General features: G+C 39.6%; 10 protein-coding genes across 10 annotated transcripts; 6 read left to right on the forward strand and 4 right to left on the reverse strand. All coding sequences in view use genetic code 12, as the record gives it.

Annotated features, from left to right (window-relative positions):
• Positions 1–32: 32 nt before the first annotated feature.
• Positions 33–1184, forward strand: PICST_57807 (predicted protein; the record flags this gene model as incomplete). Its single annotated transcript, XM_001383371.1, has 1 exon — positions 33–1184. The coding sequence occupies one exon, from the start codon at positions 33–35 to the stop codon at positions 1182–1184; it is 1152 nt and encodes a 383-aa protein (XP_001383408.2).
• A 55-nt stretch (positions 1185–1239) lies between these two features.
• On the reverse strand, positions 1240–3721 carry NUP82 (nuclear pore protein). The gene has a single exon (XM_001383725.1). It carries the CDS (start codon positions 3687–3689, stop codon positions 1284–1286), a length of 2406 nt encoding a protein of 801 aa, XP_001383762.2. The 5' UTR covers positions 3690–3721; the 3' UTR covers positions 1240–1283.
• A 571-nt stretch (positions 3722–4292) lies between these two features.
• Positions 4293–5450, forward strand: PICST_57545 (predicted protein; the record flags this gene model as incomplete). The annotated part of the gene is made up of 1 exon (XM_001383372.1): positions 4293–5450. One exon carries the CDS (start codon positions 4293–4295, stop codon positions 5448–5450), a length of 1158 nt encoding a protein of 385 aa, XP_001383409.2.
• A 458-nt stretch (positions 5451–5908) lies between these two features.
• Positions 5909–8278, forward strand: PICST_30681 (predicted protein; the record flags this gene model as incomplete). Its single annotated transcript, XM_001383373.1, has 1 exon — positions 5909–8278. The coding sequence occupies one exon, from the start codon at positions 5909–5911 to the stop codon at positions 8276–8278; it is 2370 nt and encodes a 789-aa protein (XP_001383410.2).
• An 886-nt stretch (positions 8279–9164) lies between these two features.
• On the forward strand, positions 9165–10184 carry PICST_30682 (possibe polysaccharide deacetylase; the record flags this gene model as incomplete). The annotated part of the gene is made up of 1 exon (XM_001383374.1): positions 9165–10184. One exon carries the CDS (start codon positions 9165–9167, stop codon positions 10182–10184), a length of 1020 nt encoding a protein of 339 aa, XP_001383411.2.
• Positions 10185–10251: 67 nt separating this feature from the next.
• Positions 10252–12153, reverse strand: PICST_30683 (predicted protein; the record flags this gene model as incomplete). Its single annotated transcript, XM_001383726.1, has 1 exon — positions 10252–12153. The coding sequence occupies one exon, from the start codon at positions 12151–12153 to the stop codon at positions 10252–10254; it is 1902 nt and encodes a 633-aa protein (XP_001383763.2).
• A 440-nt stretch (positions 12154–12593) lies between these two features.
• OPR1 (12-oxophytodienoate reductase 1 (12-oxophytodienoate-10,11-reductase 1) (OPDA-reductase 1) (AtOPR1) (FS-AT-I) (OYE)) lies at positions 12594–13727 on the reverse strand (the record flags this gene model as incomplete). Its single annotated transcript, XM_001383727.1, has 3 exons — positions 12594–12849; positions 12874–13321; positions 13346–13727. The coding sequence occupies 3 exons, from the start codon at positions 13725–13727 to the stop codon at positions 12594–12596; spliced, it is 1086 nt and encodes a 361-aa protein (XP_001383764.2).
• A 415-nt stretch (positions 13728–14142) lies between these two features.
• DAL4.1 (allantoin transport) lies at positions 14143–15870 on the forward strand (the record flags this gene model as incomplete). The annotated part of the gene is made up of 1 exon (XM_001383375.1): positions 14143–15870. The coding sequence occupies one exon, from the start codon at positions 14143–14145 to the stop codon at positions 15868–15870; it is 1728 nt and encodes a 575-aa protein (XP_001383412.1).
• Positions 15871–16455: 585 nt separating this feature from the next.
• On the reverse strand, positions 16456–17775 carry SGE1.1 (suppressor of gal11 null; the record flags this gene model as incomplete). Its single annotated transcript, XM_001383728.1, has 1 exon — positions 16456–17775. A coding segment is annotated over one exon (1320 nt), but the record flags the coding sequence as incomplete, so codon positions are not given.
• A 586-nt stretch (positions 17776–18361) lies between these two features.
• On the forward strand, positions 18362–19927 carry AMI1 (Glutamyl-tRNA(Gln) amidotransferase subunit A (amidase); the record flags this gene model as incomplete). Its single annotated transcript, XM_001383376.1, has 1 exon — positions 18362–19927. A coding segment is annotated over one exon (1566 nt), but the record flags the coding sequence as incomplete, so codon positions are not given.
• Positions 19928–20943: the final 1016 nt, after the last annotated feature.

Consider the following 20943-nt stretch of genomic DNA (forward strand, 5'->3'; position numbering starts at 1 on the left):
TTTTCATCTTCAATTCCTTCACATCTTTCTTCATGATTGACTTCCCCAAACAACCACCGTCGCCTTCCGCCGACCTCAAGGATCCAGACATAACTGCCCAGATAGACCCTCGTATATATCTTGACCAGGAAACGAAGCTGTGGATCTTTGAAGACAAAAATGCAGAATATGAATACAACTTTGAGCTGAAAGAATGGTCCAAGCGAACTCAAGCAACTATAACTTCCAAACGTGATAGCGTTGCTGCACAATTGGATAAAGAAGAAGAAGAAAACAAACTCAACATCAAAAGAATACGAAAAGAGAAAATGCAGAAGTTGAAAGACGAAATCACTCGACTCAAGAACGAAAAGAGCGCCGCTACTACTTCGAAGCCCTTGGATTCAAACTCTAATGAAAAACCTGTGAGTGCTGTCTATGTATCAAAATTGCCTTTAGACATCACCAAAGACGAGTTGGCACAATCCTTCTCCAAGTATGGAATCATCTCGGAAGATTACAACACCAGCCAGCCTCGTATAAAGATGTACTATGATAATGACAAATTTAAGGGAGAAGCAGTAGTATTTTATCATGCCGTAGAAAGTGTCCGTTTAGCCATTGAAATGATGGACAATACTTATATTCGACCTTCCTCAAACGGTGAATCTAGAATATCTGTTCAACCAGCTCAATTTGATAATACCAGATCCAAGTCAACGGAAGAAAGGCCTGTTTTATCAGCTGAAAAGAGGAAATTGCTTCTACAAAAGAAAGAGTCCTTGAAGAAAAGGTTGACTCAATGGGACGATGATGTCACTCTGAATGAAAAAGAAAAAGAAGCTAAAATTGTTCTTGTCAAACAGATGTTTCGTGAAGAGGAACTTAAACTGGATCCAATGCTAGAGTTGGACTTGAAGGAGGACATTCAGGAGGAATGCGACAAAATTGGGATAGGAAATGATATTACAAAAATAACTGTATACGATATAACAGGTGTTGTCACCATCAAGTTCAAGAACCCAATTCTGAGTCTGACTTGTATATCCAACTTCAACGGTCGTTTCTTCGACGGACTCAAATTGCAGGCTTCTTTTTATCGAGGTGAAAAGTTGGAGAAGTCAAATCCTGACAAAGAAAATCCAGGAGATGATAGTGAAAGATTAGCCAGCTTCACCAAAGAAACTGCGAAAGTAAATTTATAGAATACCTACAAAGCTCTATTGATAAAGCAAAACTATCATTACTACTGATATCGCTAGTACATGTAAATCTTTGTAACATTATGAATCAATACATATCTCTTAGATGGCCAATTTCTTCAAGCTCTCTACCAATTGGTACCTGGAGGAGGCAATAATGGGTTCTTCCTGTTCGAGCCAATATTTGACCTTGGACAACTGTTGCCGCAATTCCATATTTTTTACCTTCGTAGATGCACTTTCATCTGTGAGTTTCTGATTCCTGATGTCTTCAACTAACGACCTCACCTGACTTTGAAGACCGACTACTGTTGAAATCAAGCTCTTCCTTTCTTCTGAGTCCTTATTAATCTCGATATTGACAGAGTTGATTTCCTTGAACCAATTCTTTTCGGATACTGAAATAGGTAATGATTTGTTTGCTCTCCACTTTTGAATGGACTCCATTAGTTTGGATTTCAAGTTTTCAATTCTGTTGTCGAGTGCTTTTTGCTTTCTCAAAGTTTCGGCGATCCTTTCACTATTCTTAACGAGTCCAGAATTGTCAATGTTCTTTTCTAGGATCTTGTTTAAGGACTGGATTTGTGCTTTCATGACTTCAACCTCTGATCCCATACGAATATTCAACTGAATGGCGAAAGATGTACACCTTGCAACTTGCTCAATGGTAGCACTAGAAAGCTTGTTCAAAGCCTCAAGAATGTCCATTTCTGTCTTGGGCGTGCCACTAGGCAATAATTTGAGTGCTGATTCTACTGGGAGCAATGTAGCTGATCTGATAAGTTCCTCTATGGGCTCTTTACAAGACAAAGGGCCTTGAACAAATCCAACCTCAACTGCCTTGTCTTCTTGCTTTTCTTTAGTTAATTTTCCTTCTTCTGCTAAAGCAGGTTTCAACTCAATCACCTCCAAATTGTCTTGGCTCCCATTTCTGAACACAACTAAAACATCTCCAGTCTGTGTGAGTTCATCAGCAACTACAATCGTCCCCAATACCTTTTCCGTTCTACTGGACGCTGAGATGTAAGTTTTGGAAGCTTCAGCAAATGTCTCTTCATCCAATTGAAGACCTGTTAAAATACTGTCCACCCATGCCCTGGGGTCTACGAAGATGATATTCTGAGGAGAAATAACAGCAAATTTGGACAGCTCAGCATTAAACACTCTGGCAAATACTTTTTCGGATATAGTGGGAAGTTCGTCTCTACTCAACGTGGACAAGACTGTGGTTTCGTTTTTCCAGAATTCGTTCTCTTTTATTCTTCTATCTTGTGCCAATTTTTCATTACGAGCCTCCTCGGATTCCTCGGGGGATTCAGATAAATCTACAAAGCCAAATCCTCGTCTGGGTTTGGCATATCCTCGTGGCTTCACAACAGGTTTACTAGGAAGATTAGGGGTGTCGTCTCCGTCGTTCCAGTGCATTAATAAAGGTCTGAGCTGTGCGTGGTATCTTATTAGCACATTTTTATCCGGAGAAGACGATAAAGATGCTATAATAGAAAGATCGTTGTTAGATGATATATGGAAAATGTCAGAAACGGGTGCAGTTCCAGAATCCAACGGACCTTGCAAAACTGGCTCGTAGTCGACGGGCAAACTGTTGTCGAAAACTACCAACTCATAGAGAGAGGTCGTGCCTACGCCTCTAACTTCTTTAAATGTGAACGTGGAAGCTTGCTTCTGTAAATGGGAGTAGAACCCAAATTGCTTAACGGCGGCTGTCATCAACTTGCTATCAAGTGTATCGGCCATATTGAGCGACGGAAACCGGGCCTCGATCTCCGAAATTAACGCTGAAGTATCAGCAAGCGCATCGCTGACAGCAGTGGCAGTTGTGGCTATACGAGCACTTCTGTGAAGAAATGGATATACAGCATAGATATGCGATTTCTCGGTGGAAACATACAATGTCAATGCCCCCGACAAGTTATTCAGCGACCCAAACGAAATTGAAAGCGCGTTATCGTTTCCAAATTGTTTGAACAGCGTTAAATCCACCGAAATAACGGGAACATCAAGCGAAACAGAAATGTCGTACGCTTTGATTTGGCTGCGATCGTTCAAAACTACAACTACTGAGTCGTTTGCAGCTACCGTCTGCCAAACGACCTTTCTGATCTTGCCACCGATGTTTCTGAGCTTGTGAGCTTTGGTGGAAACCGTTGAACCGAGACCTGATTGCAAATTCGAAGGAATCGACAAAATCACCAAATCCTCTTCTCCTATTGAGGCTAGCAATGTTCCCAGATTGTTCATTTCAAGGGCGACAATATTGAATTTATCGTATGGATTAGACAAAATGTGGAAATTGGGATTTTTGGGATCAACATTGGAATATCTGATACAGTTTCTATTGGCAAAATAGATTTCCCTGTTGTCTTTGCAAACTAGCTTGTTATATGCTATGGAAGTGCCATCATCTCCAACAGAGTTGTCCACAAACGTTTGAAAAATGTATTGCTCAGATACCTGAGTCACAAACTCCGACTGCAGCGACGTGATCATAGCAATGTACTGTGAAAGTTGTTGAAAAGAGAATGGAGCCAAATAAAGAATAAAAATACTTTCAATTGAGTAGGGCGACTTTCGGAATATTTGATTTCAAGAGGTGTGGAACTTCCTGTACTGCAGACAGTGACAGAGGGAAGAAAGAAGGCAAACAGTTTGTGAAAGAACTGGACAATTTATATGAGTTTAGTTTATTCGTATAAACTAGTAAGATTAAGTTCAAGTTGTTAAATTTATAGAAATCACTCCTTTTATAGAATTGTAATATTGAGACAAATGAAAAGATTTATTGAGGGAGATTTGATTGTTATGTACCTTTTGCTAGAATTTGTTCAAAGAATTACAAATACTTCAGTAATATTTTATTAAAGAGATGAAAAGATTCACCAAAGACAATCCATGTCAATACAAGCATCTACAACATCGTAATATACTTTCCAAACTTCAATGGACTCACTTCTACCGTCCAAGCTTGTTCTTATAAGGTGCCTGTTAAATTCAAGAAAATCACGTGACCACACTACATCACCAACTTTTTCAAATTTCTAGAACTAACTATACATCTATTTGTTGGTTATTATTTGGAAGCTAGACCAAATAATGCCTAAAGTGTACATAGCATCGGTCAATGCGCCGCAGGCACATGCTCTGGATATCCTCGATGTGGCGATCACGAACAAATACACCATAACAGTATCCAGCGACGGATGCGCCAATTATTGGGATAACTACCAGAAGGAGAATCACAATCCCTTTGACTTCGTTCTTAAAAAATTTGTGCACAAAACGGGAATTCACCATGTGGCCGTATATGAGAATGTGATGCCGGATTCAACTATAAAGTTGGTGGTAGTAGCATTTGTGTGTTTTGATGGTTCTATCGTATTTCATTACTATACCAATGATGATGCCAGCACTTTGCAAGTTTTGGAAAACCACCTGTTCAAGAAAGATTATTGGGCCCCAGCATTCTATAAGGATCCCGTATCGAAGCAAGACTACTTTGTAGTTACTCAGGCTACGGGTCCGACGTCCGTGAACTTTTTGAATATCACGATTGGTAAAGATAATGCAGTAGATATCAAGTTTGAGAAAGCTGGCGAGTTGACCACTCATAAATCCGTATTTCCCAACTCTTTGGCAGTGACTCGTTCCGACGACTTATTAGCGGCTGTAGGATATGCCAATGGCGATGTATACGTGTACGACTTGAAGCTTATGAGGACTCTCTATACTTTTCGGTCTACTGACCTTGTCGTCGAAACCAAAGGAGGAAACTCTGTTGCAATGCCTCGAGTCTTGAAGTTTTCTAACGATTCCAAGTTTTTGGCTGTAGCTAGAGACAACCAGGCGTCTGGATCGATAACATTGTACGATGTCAAGTTCGGTGAGTATATTGGAAACTTGACGTCGCAAAACATAACCATCAATAATGTTATTGGAGGGTTTGCTCATAGTGGCTGGATTATGGGGTTGAGTTTTGACGAGCACTCGACACTTTTGGCTAGTTGTGGCTTTGACAAGTGTGTGCGGATTTGGAACCTCGAGTCAAGAGAAAGAGAAGCCACCATCAACTTGACCTTGAGTGATCTGGTAGATACGCCCTTTGACGAGCAGTTCGACAAGTGTGTTGCTAGTGGTGTTGCTTTTATCAAAAGTGGAATTAGAGGTGGTCCCGGAAAAGACAACAACGAGAGTTTGTGTGTTATTAGTTTTGACCGTGGAGTTAGATGGTACAGAGAAGCGGGAGGAGTGTAACCACAAAGTCTATAAAATTGCTATCTTATAGAACCTGTAGATTATATAATGAAACTGAGATTCATGATGACTTGTTGAGTAGAAGAAGCGTAAGGGAAGTAATTGTGTCTGGTTGATTAGAAGAACAAGATACGTAGAAATGGATGTTTTCGATTGTAGATAATCCTAACAAAAATAGAATTGATAAATAAAAATCTTACCAGCAAATTCTATTTGAACGACTCATAGCACTGAACTGGATACCTGAGAAGCACTATTCTCATGAGAAGCAAAGCTCTTTCATTGTATAAATCTACGGATACTTCGTGCTTTTGAGCTCACCAAAAATTAAAGACTGCGAAAAATCGCGAAATAGATAATAAATAATAAATAAATAAAATCTACAGAGTGGAATCTAGGATACAACAAATATCAACATTCGTACTTTTCAGTATTGGAGTACAAAACACATTAACGTTATGGACGAAGAGAACAGTACATCCGATACAGTTAATCTCGATGAGCTCGCGGCCAATATCAAGACATCCATAGCTCAATTGGTAGATGTCTCTTTTTCCAATGATCCTCTACCAGTATTGTTAGATCTCCAGGACCCTGTAGCAAAATGTGGACTAGACGAGTCTGATCTCAACAATCTCTTCGATTTGATCTTTGACTTGAAGAAGGCTGCCGTCCTCAACAATACTGATAAGAAGTTTGTTATTAAAAGTCTACTACTTCCTCGTCCTGGAAGTTACCCAGCTATGGATATAGTCTACAGAATCCTAAGCAATATTGGAACTCCGCAGAGTATCTACAAAGATGGGTCTACCGCTAAACTACGATTACTCCCTACAGCAATTCAACTTCAACTACTTGATTGGTTGGTTTGTTCACTTCATTTGTTTGGCCCTCAGGTATACACTTCGTTGCGTAGAATGCTTCCTATCTTATTCAAATTGATAACATATGAGTACCTGCGTCCCTACATAGCAAACATCATATTTCTTACTATACTGAGCAGTTCAACTTCAGTTGAGACATACCTAAACAGACGAAATATCGGGCGTATCAATTCGTGGAAACCGTGGCATGTCCAATTGGTAGTTGACCTTTTCGGAAGATTTCCGTTGGATGAGTACCTCAAAAGTTTACTAATTCTATTCAAGACATTGGATCCAACTATTGATTTCAACAAGTTTGGAAAAGACATTGCTTATGATATGAATAAGTTAGTACTAACGTCGTCACGACCATTTGTTTATCCCAACTTTGATTACCTCAGTCGATTGAAAGAATTGAAATACATCAATGATATTTCCAGCCATAACAGCCTGGCAACAATCCTTCAAGATAATCTAGACAAATACCGAAATTTCAGCCGTGCTATGAACAGAAACAAGAGACAAAAATTTAACAACAATACTGTTGCAATAGACATCGATACCCTTGATTTTCATAACTCTAGTAATGATACTGCCATAACTGAAGTGCACTCATTTGAAGCATTGGTGCAATCTTTAGATAAAATCAAACACATAAACATTCGACTGATATTCACTAGCGACTGGGACCAAGGTTATCTTGCAATGGCAAAGAGGTACTACTGTATCCTATCCAATTTGACAGTAAATGACTCCAGTGAAGCTTTAAAGAAATTAGACTTTTTCATCCGTCTCAGTATACTTGATGACAATATAAACATCAAAGAACTTTCGTCATTTTGCGATAGATTATGTCAGTTCTTGCTACTTGGGGCGGATACCATCATTTTACCACTGGTAAAAGATTACGTTATGTTCAACTATAGTGCCCAGCCCATAGGTTCAGATGAAACTAATGTCGAGTACTATAATCTCAAGGAAAGGCTTAAACTTTTGAAATTTTTGCCAATGGTTGCTGAACAGGAATTTCAAAACTCAGTACTTAATCCTATTCTTGCATTATTGTCAAGAGCTACTAGACACAGATTACTCAAATTGAGAAAGGAATGTACTCTGCAATTCATTACAGAGTTGATGTTCATATTTTCCAAGTGGTACGACCAAGTCAAGGATTTGAACACTTACAAAGAACAGAAGTTCAATTATTTTGCCATTATTAACCAGTCGCTTCCTAAGTTATATGCATTTCTTCTGGACATCTACAAAACAGAAAGTGATTTTTCAAATTTCTTGTTGATACAAGTGCTAAGATTTGTGAGGAGCATTGAAGAAGATGATGTGAACGAGCTCTTTAATGACAGTAGTATCATGCTTCCTCAAATACTAGTACATACTTTATTGTTCAAGAGTAACCCCTTCTTGTTTTCCGAGTTGTGTGGTTTCATAGCTTGGACCAAGAGGTATAGTCACAGGGATTTGAACAATAGATCCATCCAGAATTCTTACATTATGGACACGCTCAATTTCATATGGAGAGACAAGGCATTTCATCTTGAAAAATCAGCTTCTTCTCCTAGCAAAGCTTTTCAATTGAATTCAGATTTCGTCACCGCAATCTCCAGTTCGCATATGTTCAATTCTGTAAGTACTGGCTCATTAAGCAAAGTAGGCAACCTCTTTGTGAACCCAGCCTGGTCATATATTGTGGCTCAGCTCGTCTGGGGCTTTGAAGATGGAAATGACAGCATTACAACGAGACACCAGGGTCCCATTAGTAAAGAAAGCATCGATCAACTCAATGGAGACTCCGATGTGAGATGGTTATCGGTGAACTACGACGAGTTAAAGCTAAAGATTCTTCAAGAATTAGACGCTCTTGGATTTACAGGGTTCTGTGATTTGCTTTTCGGTTCGTTGAAACCACTTCTGGGAAAGAGAAAGCACAGTATCGAAACAATATACTGATAAGTATTACATCACAGAAGTTTGAATTCTACTAAGAAACAGAAAAAAGTCTGCGTGTGACAGTATAATAATAAATCCACAAGTATTAGAAACATTAGCCTACTGCATTTACTGACTTAACAAAGACTTTGTGTCTTTCTACGTACTCAATAAAGTATTCCCATTAAGCCATATTTAGGAGAAATGTACAAGAGCCTGGCGGCGGTGCTGGAGAGCATAATTAAGATAATATTCAACTTCAATGTATGATATATGGGATACCCAACAGCAAGGATTCTGTTTCTTTGTAATCTCAATTGCATATCTGTAGGTGTTGGAAATAGCAGGTGCCTCAACTAGCCAGAAAGCTACCGAAACCTTTTTGAAAGTTCACTCTATCTCTTCCATTCTAGTAGTTCAATATGAAATTCATACAGATATCTAGCTCTACATATTTTTTAACAGGTTGCGAATTTCCCGTTCGGGCAATGGTGCGGAATATCCCTTGGGCAATAGTTAAGAGTAAGAGAGAAACCACAATCCCTTTGAAAGATAAAAACGAGGAACATGTTATCGTATCTTGGATATCATTATGATTACCCTAACTGGGTGCAATTCGATAAATTTGAGACAGCCACATAGTTTCGAACGTTTTCACTGAATGTTTGTGACTCCGAGATCTTTGATAAGAGATTGTCGCAAAATGTGCAAGCGGACACGAGCCACCGTTGTACAGCGGATGGAGCTGTTCGTGCGGAAGTTGCCGCATAGATAACGAAATGAATATCGAGCCACGACGTTTTTGTTGATAGTAAAGGGGATTATAAAAAGCCAACAATGAACTTTAGACATTCTGATTACTCTGCCAATTTCCAAATAATTCTATTCAAACCATTTCACAACTACCATGCAATCAACCAAAGCTCTTCCATATCCAGATGAAGTCAATATTGACAAACTACAAGGTACCAAGTACGATTTCGCCAGAGATTTGATTGGCTATGGTGAAAAGTCACTAGATGCTAAATGGCCCAGTGGCAAGAAGGTTGCTATTTCCTTTGTGTTGAATTACGAAGAAGGTGGTGAAAGGTCGCTATCCTTGGGAGATGACACTCAAGAATTCACCTTGACTACTCCATCAAAAGGTGTTCCTATTCCATTTAGACTGTTTGATCTTGAATCCGAATATGACTATGGTTCCAGAGCCGGTGTGTGGAGAATCTTCAGATTGTTCAAGAAGTACAATTACCCGCTCACTGGATACATTGTTGGTAAGGCTGCTGAAAGAAATCCAGAGGTTATGAAAGCATTTCTCAGGGATGGCCACGAAATCGCTTCTCATGCCTACCGCTGGATCCCTTACGCTGGATTGGAACCGGAAGTGGAGAAAGGATATATTATCAAGCAATTGCAAGAACTCAAGAACATCACTGGTGAATACCCCAAGGGCTGGTACTACGGGAGACTTTCCACTCATGCCTTGGGTTTGGTTACTGAAGTATACAGAGAGCTCGGTATTCCTCTTGAATACATCAGTGACTACTACGGTGACGATGTTCCAAGATGGATCGAAGTTCCTGCGGAAAAAGATTTACCAAAAGAAGAAAAGAAGGGTTTGTTATTGGTTCCTTACTCTTATGACTGTAATGATTTCAGATTCTTGAACCCTAATGGTTTCAGATCCGATTCAGCTTTCTTGGAACACTTGATCAATGCGTTCACGACCTTGTATGAAGAAGCTGACGAATGTGGAGCAAAAATGATGACAGTTGGTCTTCATTGCCGTATTATTGGTAAGCCAGGCTACTTCCAATCGTTAAAAAAGTTTATTGAACACATTAGTCAATTTGAAGACGTGTGGGTTTGTCGTAGAATTGACATTGCCAATCATTTCAAGGAAACCTTCCCATATTCTCCTTCAGAATAAGTGTATAAATACAGAAAAAATTGATAATTAATGTTATTAGAAATTGTATGTATTCTATGAAGTCTGATCATCGATGTGTGGTCATTTGTGTAATCATATCTTCCTTAATCTGGTCCCAGAAATCATCATCGAAAGTGAAATTAAGAGAAGTATTGTCGAGAGAATGCTGCAGAATATTCGAAGTGTTCGATTTATATCCTTGCTCAATAGAACTGGCTCCATTTCCTGATTTACTTCCTCCATTATTGTTACCATTCTCGACTGTATCCGCAAGGTTATCAAACAACTCAGAATTGGATTTGGCTTCTGGTAGTCTCTCGGCAAAAACAAGAAGCAAACTCGAACAAGCTCGTATATCCTGCTGAATGTTAGACATGGCCGAGTCTCCTTGATTCCAGAGATAGTACAATAATGTCACTCCTGCTAGGAAAATGGTGTTAAGAGCATACAGACTGAAGCCTAAGATCGAGCCTTTGAAAAGAACTTTGTACGCTCGACAAATACCGCCAGCTGCTAAACGACATTCTGTTAATGCTTGGTTTCTTGGAAGCCCTGGGAAAGAATCAGATGTAAGCTTGGGCAACAATAACATCAATCGAGCTCTATGATACAAGAGTAAGAAGTACTCGTAGCATTCTTCTCCTTTCAATACTTCTTCTACTTTGGCTCTTGGAGGGAGATTCAGCACCCATGTTTCTAGAGAATTAAGTAAACCTTCAAATATTATGGAATGAGCACCGTCTCTTCGTCCTGAGTAAAAGTAATTAAAAATTTCCCCTTCGATTCTCCTCATCTTGCTGGTTTCAACAAGTGTACCTATTAACAGAATTGGTTGCTTCATATCTGGGTTTCTTTCCTGTTCTTTTTGCAACTTGCACAAATTGTCTTTGAAATGGAGTGTCAGAGGGTCAGAGTCTTCGATACTCAAGGGCAACGGAATATCTATGGCATAGTCTGGAATTGAGAACGGTTTTCCCATGGATAAAGAAAGAAGTCTATCAAAGTTATATGCTGACCAAAACAACCTTTTACAGAACTCATACGGGACTGCATTATCAATGGATATTGGTTGCCTTCTATGTAAGCCCATTTGCACAATTTTCCTTATGGCCATTCCAGAGAGGTCCCATGCTTTGATATTGAATGTCACATCATGAGTTCTTCCAACATAGAGAGCCATTAAGAGACATGCTTGAATCTGCTGAATAGGACGTAGTTTTGCACGAGAAAGATATGAGATACATTGAGAAAAGTAGACTGAAGGAGGAGGAAAGACTTTGATCTCCCGGAGTTCCTGGCATTTACATCCATTGGCTACAACTGCATAGTAGACAAATGATTCCCAGTCACTTCTATCGTATGGATCCTTTCCTAGGATAGACGTATCAAACTCATACCGATCTACAAAATAATATCGACTTCGGGAAAGTGAAAAATAGCTTTCAATGAAACCTTTTTCTAGAATAACCAGATTTTCTGGCAATTTTTCAGGAATTTGTAGAAACGAGAAATCAACTTTCTTGTGGAATGTTTCATTCTCTAGCTGTTTCCCAAGAATCTTTTTCTTTAACGCTTTTACCATAGAGATAAAGGCACCTGGGCCGATGTATTCTACGGGATCTACCGGCTGTGTTATCAAACTTAGGAGTGCCGAATTCAATATCGTGGGGGCCTGACTATTGACCTGTTTCTCTAATTGGAGATATTTCTGCTCAGCGACCTCTAATTTGTGTACTGTCTGTTCAAGCTTGAGCTGGAGAGTCTCTATGTAACGCTCATACTCCAACAACGACTTCTGGGAAACGGTGCCTTCATACACACATTCCTTATTAGCATTGGAACAGTTTCTACACACGGTATGACCGTCGCACTTTCTCTTTCGTACCTTACAACGGTTGCAAGCTATGAAAGTTCTTCTCCTTTTCAACACAGGATTGTCACGTTCACTGTAGGAAGTTGGATATTCCATCGTGGGCTTCGATCCAGCTCCAGAAGAAGAGACGTTCAACGAAATGAGATTGCATGGTTCAAAGTTGTTTCACCAAAATACTGTACATTCAAAATACATGAATCACACAGGAATTGTTCTTATCAGTAATTCTCTGGATAGACAAGTTGAGACGACCACGACGCATGCTAGAAGACACAAAGATGCACGTAATTACGACGGCTGATTTTAAAATATCAACGTATTCTCTTTTCAATCAAGAATATAGATAACACAAATAGTCAGAAGGAGGACAGCTACGATCCAGAATTAGAAGAGTGTGTTCTATTGTACTTCAAAGAGTTACTCAGCGGCTAATTACATAAAATATGTACTCGGAATAACAAATTGCAATTTCGAAAGTGACATTCCGTATTTCTAGGGTGCAGGTGCAGAAAATCTGGCGTCAAAAATAGTAAACCTTATCTAGCAACGGCTAAAGGGTAGTCTATATAGCCAACTGGACTCAAATGCTTGTAGAACGTTGCCCTGTCATACTTACTAAGAGATGCCAGGTATTGAAGACGGTGTACTAGATCAGGATTACTAATAAAGTAGCGACCAAAAGCTAATCCATCGATGCCTGTTTCCAGTAGGATTCCTGCGAAATTATTGCAGTTCCAACCCCCAGCCGAAAAAACGGGTGTTGTGGGCAAATGTTTCTTTAATGGTGGAATGCTACTTTTGAGAACCTCTTTGGACAACAGAACTTTCTTGATGTCATCTTTTTCTAGCCCTCCATTACTTTCAGAACGAGCCTCAATGATATGAACATATGCAAGCGATCTCTTTTCTAACTGTTCGCACAAATAGCCAAAGTGGAACAATGGATCACTGTCGTTGGCACCCTGGAAGTTGTCCCAAGGAGAAATACGAACACCTACTTTGGAACTCCCCAATTGAGAACAAATTGCATCTATAACTTGAAGTACAAACCTGCATCTGTTCTCGATTGTTCCGCCGTACATATCAGTTCTTGAATTGATATTGTCCTCGAGGAATTGATCAAGTAAATAACCATTGGCGCTATGGAGTTCAATGCCATCAAATCCGGCTTCCATGGCGTTGCTAGAAGCCTTGCAGAAATCTGATATCACATTCTTCATGTCGGCTTCCGTCATTTCGCGTGGCAATTCGAATTCCAACCCATCTTCTTCGTAGTTGAGTGGAGCACCCAACTGCTTGATTGCAGAAGAAGAAATTGGCTGTTGATTATCATTAAATTTAGATAATGCTGATCTTCCACAATGGTTCAACTGCACGAAGATATATCCACCCTTGTCGTGGACTGCATTAGTAACTTTCCGCCAGCTTTCGATTGACTCAGCAGTGTCAATTCTGGGACTGTCAGGATGTAAACCAGCTGTAGATGAGATGGTAGTGCCCTCAGTTATGAGTAAACCTCCTGGAGTGGCCCTTTGTGAATAATATGTTTCCATCAAGGAGCCTGGCAAATAATTTTCAGCGCGGTATCTAGTTAAGGGAGCCATTATCACACGATGAGCCAATTGGAGATCGCCTATCTTAAGAGGAGTAAAAAGTTTATCAGTTGACATGTCAGATATTTCAAATTATGGAAGTGGAAGATAACCGCAAACATCCAGTATGCTTTTCCTTGATACAAATCTATGGTTATATATACTTGACTTGGGGATATGCAGATGAATCGAGAGATATTTTTTAGGGCAACGAAAATATTCCTATTCCGATCTTATCTTGCAGATGCGGAGGGTTTCCGCAGGCGGAATCGTTCCGCCGTTTGAAACTAAGATCGGACGTTGAATTTATTCAAAGCCAAATTGTTTATCTATCTTCTAATACCAAAATGATAAAGAACAGAATTTACGATTGATTGCTATCCTGTGATGAGGGCTATGTTGTATATATAGGTTGCAATAGTTGGATACAAAACCAAATAGTTGCAAATTAATTCTTCACATATTCACCGCCGCCAACATAATCATAACCACAATGGACGCTTTAAAGAAACTAGACAAGTGGATAGCTGTCGAGGATACCTCCACAGAAAGAGGTGAAGACCAAATTAGAAGTAATGAGGATTTGGATCCTACTCCCTCTGACCGAAGAACCTGGAAAATGTACAACTACATTTTGATCTGGGCACAATCTGCATTCAACGTTAATGAATGGAATACTGGTGCTAGTTTGATGAAAGCTTCGGGTCTTCCATATGGTCAGACCATTGGAAGTGCCATTTTCTCCATTTTTGTTGCCGTTATCTTTACTATTGCCAATGCCAGAGCTGGCTCTACATATCACATTGGCTACCCTACCCTCGCTAGAGCAACATTCGGAGTTTATGGTGCTTACTTTTTCGTAGCTGCTAGAGGTTTTGTGGCCATTATTTGGTTCAGTGTTCAATCATACTATGGCTCCATGTGTTTGGATGTTGCTTTGAGATGTATGTTTGGACACAAATGGCTTGATTTGAAAAACCACTTGCCTGCTAGTGCTGATGTGCAATCCAGGATTTTACTTGCTTTCTTCTTGTTTTGGTTGATTCAATTCCCTTTGATGTTTGTACATCCAAGACAGATCAGACATTTTTTCACTGTAAAATCTTTTGTTTTGCCTTGTGCAACCATTGGTTTGCTAATATTCTGTGTCAAGAAGGGTCATGGTCCCGGTAATTACGACTTGGGCTTACCTATTAGCACTTCCTCTTCTGCTATTGGTTGGGGATGGATGTCCGTCATGAACTCTATTTTCGGTACAATTTCCCCCATGATAATCAACCAGCCTGATATTGCCAGATATGCAAAAAAACCAAGTGACACCATTTTGCCTCAAGCTATTGGATTTGTACTTGCTAAAATCATGATCATGGTTGTTGGCATGGTTGCTACAGCTTCTATCTACAGGTCTTATGGAGAGGTTTACTGGAACATGTGGGACTTGATGAACGCTATCCTTGATCATTCTTGGAACGCCGGGGCCAGAACAGGTGTCTTCTTTGTGGCAGTTTCTTTTGGAATTGGTACTGCTGGAACTAATATCTTTGGTAACTCTATCCCATTTGCTTGCGATATCACCGGTTTATTACCAAAGTACTTCACTATTTTAAGAGGACAGATAGTAGTTGCCATTCTAGCATGGGCCATCGTTCCATGGAAGTTCTTAACTGATGCTGCAAAGTTCTTAACTTTCTTGGGAAGTTACTCTATCTTTGTTGGACCCATCCTTGGTTGTATGTTGGCTGATTACTACTTTGTTAAGAGAGGTAACATCCATGTACCTTCTTTGTTTACAAAGAAAAGTTCAGGGGTATACCATTATGTCTACGGATGGAACCTTTGGGCTTGTTTTGCTTGGGCTGGAGCTGCCAGTATTTGTATTCCTGGTTTGTACAGAGCTTATTATCCAGAATCTCTTAGCATTAGTGCTACTAGAATGTACCAAATGGGATACATTCTAACGACTATTAGTAGTATGGTCTTCTACTACTGCTTGAGTTTGATCTTCAAACCACAAATTTATCCAGAAGCTCACAGGGATACTCCAAAGACATGGGAATACATGAGAACCACCGATGGATTCTTTGAAGATGACTCTCCAATAGGCAAGGTTGGCTACTTTGGTTCTGTCGATGTTTTCACAGGTGAGAAAGTTGACACATCTGAAGGTTCTAGTGTCAAAACTAAGAGCGAGAAGATATTGGAAACTGTCTCTATTGTTTAATTCTTTAGTGTTTAATTTTTATTTATTCTAATATGTTTTAGTATTGCTTAATAAGTAAAATACTGCTGTAATTAAATTTATGAGTTGATAGCAACGAAGAGTAAATATTTGAACACTTGGTTTGAATAAATAATCAGGTTGAAGTACAATCAAGCGGAATAGAGGACTTGATGAGTCCAAACATGAAGGTATTATTATAGTAAACTACAAATACATTCTAATATGTAAAAGTTTTAAGATAACAATGATGTCTATATTCGTTAATTAAGCTATATTAAATGCAATTTTTCATTTCCTTTCTTCCACAACAACTATGGTACTGTCGGACTTGCTGTCTTTCACGATGGTTTCTTCGTCTTCATCATCCCTTACTTCTGTCTTGCTGGTATCCGGTATCACCACATCCCTTGTTAAAATAGACACAAGGAATGTTAGACCAGAGAATGCTATCAAAATGAATAATACTGTTTTGTAACTTTTTAAGTAGGCTTCAAAGACATGAATTCTAACATCACCATTCAAGTCTTGCATCACAGCAGGATTAGAAACAACAGCTTCTGTAACCAGCAAGGGAACTTTGCTTCTTAGTTGGCTTCTAAGAGTAGCATTGAAGGCAATTCCACTGATAACGAGACCAACGGAGCCTCCAAAGCACCTGAAGAAGTTCCGTAACCCTGTAACAACAGCACGGTCTGCTGAATCTGAATTAGCCAAAAGGGCAAGTAATGTTGGTTGAAAAGTAAAGCCAATGCCACAACCTTGGATAATGTTGGTTCCCACAATGTAGCCAATTGAGGTGTTTGAATCGTACATCAATTTCAACCCACTTCCAAGAGCCCATAATGCACCACCAGCCCATAAACATTGAACGTACCTGCCAGTTCTACTATTGATTTGTCCTACCACAACTCCAAAAATACTACTTGTGCAAGTCGCAGGTAACTGGATGACACCAGCTATCATAGGTTGCCAGCCTCTGTAGTTTTGCAAGTACAAGGGCAAATAATATATATCCACAAAATATGCCAATCCCATCGAGAAACACAGCAAAAATAATAAGAATCTTTGTAAGTCTGTGAAGAGACGCAAAGGGATCAAGGGGATTTCAGCATAGTATTGTTCAACGCCAATGAAACAGAAAAAGGCGATGGAGCTGATTATTATGAGCGAGATAAATGTTGCTGACTTCCAGGGCCACGACTCATTTCCACCAGAAATTGCCACAAGAAACAACACAGAGAAGATCATGCTCGTAATGAAACCAAACCAATCGATCAACTTGATTTTCTTTTTGAAAGAGCCTTCGACTGGTTTCAAGGGCACAAATAATATCAACAAGAGACCACAAACCAAGCAAATGGGACAACTTAACCAAAAAGCCCACCTCCAGGAAGCGTGTTCTGACAACAATCCTCCAATGAATGGTCCAATGCCATTACCAGCAGAGGTGGCTGCAGCTACTATTCCAAAATATTTTCCTCTTTGTCGAGGGGAAAGCAAATCAGAAAATGTGATCATCACCAAGCAATTTACACCTCCTCCACCTATACCCGACAAGCCTCTGAAGATGAAAAGCATGGTTGGGTTTTTGGCGAATCCACAGCCTAAGTCACCTACCATGAGACAAACCAAACTGAAGACAAATATTTGTTTTCTTCCAAAGATGTCCGAAAATCGACCATAAAGCAATTGGAAATTTGTGTTAGCTATCAAGTACGAAGTCGATGTCCAACTATTAATGAGAAACGCATGGTGAAGATCCTTCGAAATGGAAGGGATAGCCGTGGAGACAGCAGTCTGGTCAAAGAAAGACACGAACAAAGAAGCTGTCAAACAAGATAATGTCAATAAGAGCTTCTTTCTATCCAAAGTCTGCGACTGGTCTGTTAGTCCAGCTATGGTCATTTTGCAATCAATTACAGATGGAGGACATACGAACAAAATTTGCAGAATGTTAAAGAGATAGTAAAATGTATATGTACTTCGCTAACCATTTCAGAGTATTGTTGAACTTCTGATCACCAATTCCACCCTCTGGAGCCGAGCCAATATCAATTTATCTACATAGCCAGTTTTGGGTCTATCGGAAATGATCATTACATCTGGCAGTGGGTAAATGCGGCAGGTCGAAACTTGAATCCAGTTTTGTATGCGGAATCATTCCGCTTCCACTGCAGAGCGGAATTCCCGCTGCAGACAGAGATAAGCCAGAGATATTTCTGTAAGGTGTGCATGGTCCTGCTAACGATCTTGCATTTTCCTTTATTTAATCATGACATTTCCTGCCAAACGCTTCTTCTACCTGTACTGAAAATAAGATCAAGAAATCATCTTAGACTTTTCAAATATTTTTGCATACAATGTCAGTCGTTTCACTTAAAATTTCGAAGTAAGTAGAAGAAAATTTGAGTATATTAAAGTCGTTTATCGATTGAAATATACGGGCTCTGACCCTATCCCATTTTTAATGAATGCAAAAACTTACTAACAATCCAGTGACAACTCTATTACGCGTGAGGACTTGCGAAACCAAGTTGAAAAATTGAAGGTGAAATTGAATGATGAAGAAGAGGATGACTACTATACCTTGCTTGCAGCCATGGATTCTTCCATCAAAAAGGTGTTGGATATGGATGATTTTTATCTACCCACAGACTATGAGCGTTTTCCCAGAAAAAATATTCATAGACCAGTAGGTGTAGATAACGAAGCTAATGCTTGGGCCTATAGGGTCGAAATAGAAGATACTAAGCCCGAAATGTCGAAAAGCAGACCACTTGCTGGTCGTACAATCACCTTTAAAGATTGCGTAGAAGTTGGTAAGGTTCCGCAAATTGGAGGTACCGATTCATGGAAGCCATGGACACCTGAAGCTGATGCTACAGTTGTCACCCGAGCCTTAGAGGCTGGTGCAAAGCTTGTTGGATTGGCTACCTGTGAAAACCAGTGTTCTTCTACCTCTTCTAGTACTTCTTCTACTGGTGATGTTCCCAACCCATACGGTAAGTCCCATTCAGCTGGTGGTAGCAGTTCTGGGTGTGGTTATTTGGTGGGTACTGGCGAAGTTGACCTTGCAGTGGGTGCTGATCAAGGTGGTTCTATCAGAGTGCCAAGTTGTCAATGTGGTATAGTTGGCTTGAAACCAACTTTCGGTCTTATTCCTTACTCTGGCATTGGAAGTAACGAGTTTAACAATGATCACGCTGGTCCAATGACAAAAGATGTACTCGACAATGCTCTTCTTCTTGGTGTTCTTGCCGGCGTTGATGGCTTTGATGACCGACAAATGGGTGCTCCTCTCTACAAAGATGTTCCAGATTACACGAAGTTAGTCAAGGAAAGCTCCGTCAAAGGTATGAAAATCGGCATCTTGAAGGAGTCATTGGAAGTTCCAGCCATGACTGAAGCAATGAAGGAAAAATTTCTACATCAGGCAAAGTTGTGGGAAGCTTTGGGAGCTGAAGTGGTTGAAGTATCTATCCCTTACCATCACATCGCTCCTGAAATATGGATGACTGGTCAAAGAGTTGCTGGTGCAGTCAGAAAGTTAGGTATGCAATGTGGTAGACGTGTCGTGCAATCTAGTAAAGCTATTGACCACTGCTATCCTTGGACTCAAGAATCTTTCGAAAAGGCACCAGTCAATGTCAAGAACGGGCTCATCAACGGTTTGTATCTCATGGAAAAGCACCCAGGAATCTACGTGAAAACTATTAACCTCAGTTTCAAAGCTAGAGCTGAATATGATAAAGCTCTTGAAACGGTTGATGTGTTGATCACACCAACTGTTCCCTTTGCTGCTCCACGCCATGGTGACAGAAAAGCTAGTCCAATAAAAAGGATTAAAAATACTATTGGTCTAAACGCTAACACGGGTATCTTTAACATTACTGGACATCCAGCTTTGACTTTCCCTATGGGATTCTTGGCTTCTCAAGAGGATCCAGACATGAAATTCCCTGTTGGTATACAAATAATCGGTAAGCATTTTGACGAGCAATCAGTATATGCTGCTGCATATGCATGGGAACAAGCATACAACTGGAAGGACTATTAAGTATCTCTTAGCTTTGCGTTGATAAACCAAATATCTGCATTTAAACATTTAGATATGTAGGCGAGCCTTCTTATATACTTTGCTTAGAAATAGTTTTGCAAATATATACAAAATGATGCCAATACCCACATTGATTAATGTGATTGTTGTCATTTACTAGATGCAAGTTATTCAAAGACCCAACAGACTACTGGAAGAAGTGAGAAACTTGCATAAGATCGTCAGAGACATTACCGAAACTAGAAGAGCATGTCGACCACTCAAGGTTCAGTATAGTAGAAGAGTAATTCAAAAAGTTTAAAGAGTATTGTAACAGTATTAATACTTACTTAGTGTACTTGAAAAGGATTGAATAACAGACTTATAAAAGTCTTGTATTGTCTGTTTCAATCAATTCAATTATTAAATAATCTTTTGAGCTCTTTCTAATGGCCTAACAACGTTACTTCCTTTACTGCAAATGAAACCGAACTTTTCTTAGATAATTGAGTAATACTAAATAATTATTTCAACTTTCAATTTATTTGAGACAATGATCTTGTTAAGTGGATCTTTAAATATCGTGTTACTCTGAATCGAAGTTCATATGGTTGCAAAATGAACATTTATTTTATGGTGCAATTCATAGAAGAAAATGCGACACAAATAGAATCATCTAACTGCATCTAAAAATACGATCCAAAAAATTCTCGATTTTTCACCCAGTCTGTTTCTTGATAGAAACAACGAGTTCAACACAATGCTACGCCTGGTCGGCTATGGCTGTTCATGCAAAGCTCATAGGATATCACATGTTAGTAGCATAAACTTCGATTTTGTTGTATCGCAATTACGTCTAAACTCATCAAGCAGCACAAATCTGAACTCACCATCAAGTTCAAATTCAACCTCACTGAAAGTTGATTTTCCTTCTTTAGATGAAAAATGGTCTGCCAAATGGAGAAAACAGTCTCCTACGGGTGCCCTTCATCCTACTAAGCATTTGACAGACACTCTGGCAGAGAAATTCTACGCTT

Source organism: Scheffersomyces stipitis, chromosome 3 (assembly GCF_000209165.1).
Source record: "Scheffersomyces stipitis CBS 6054 chromosome 3, complete sequence".
Classification (NCBI taxonomy): Eukaryota; Fungi; Ascomycota; class Pichiomycetes; order Serinales; family Debaryomycetaceae; genus Scheffersomyces; species Scheffersomyces stipitis.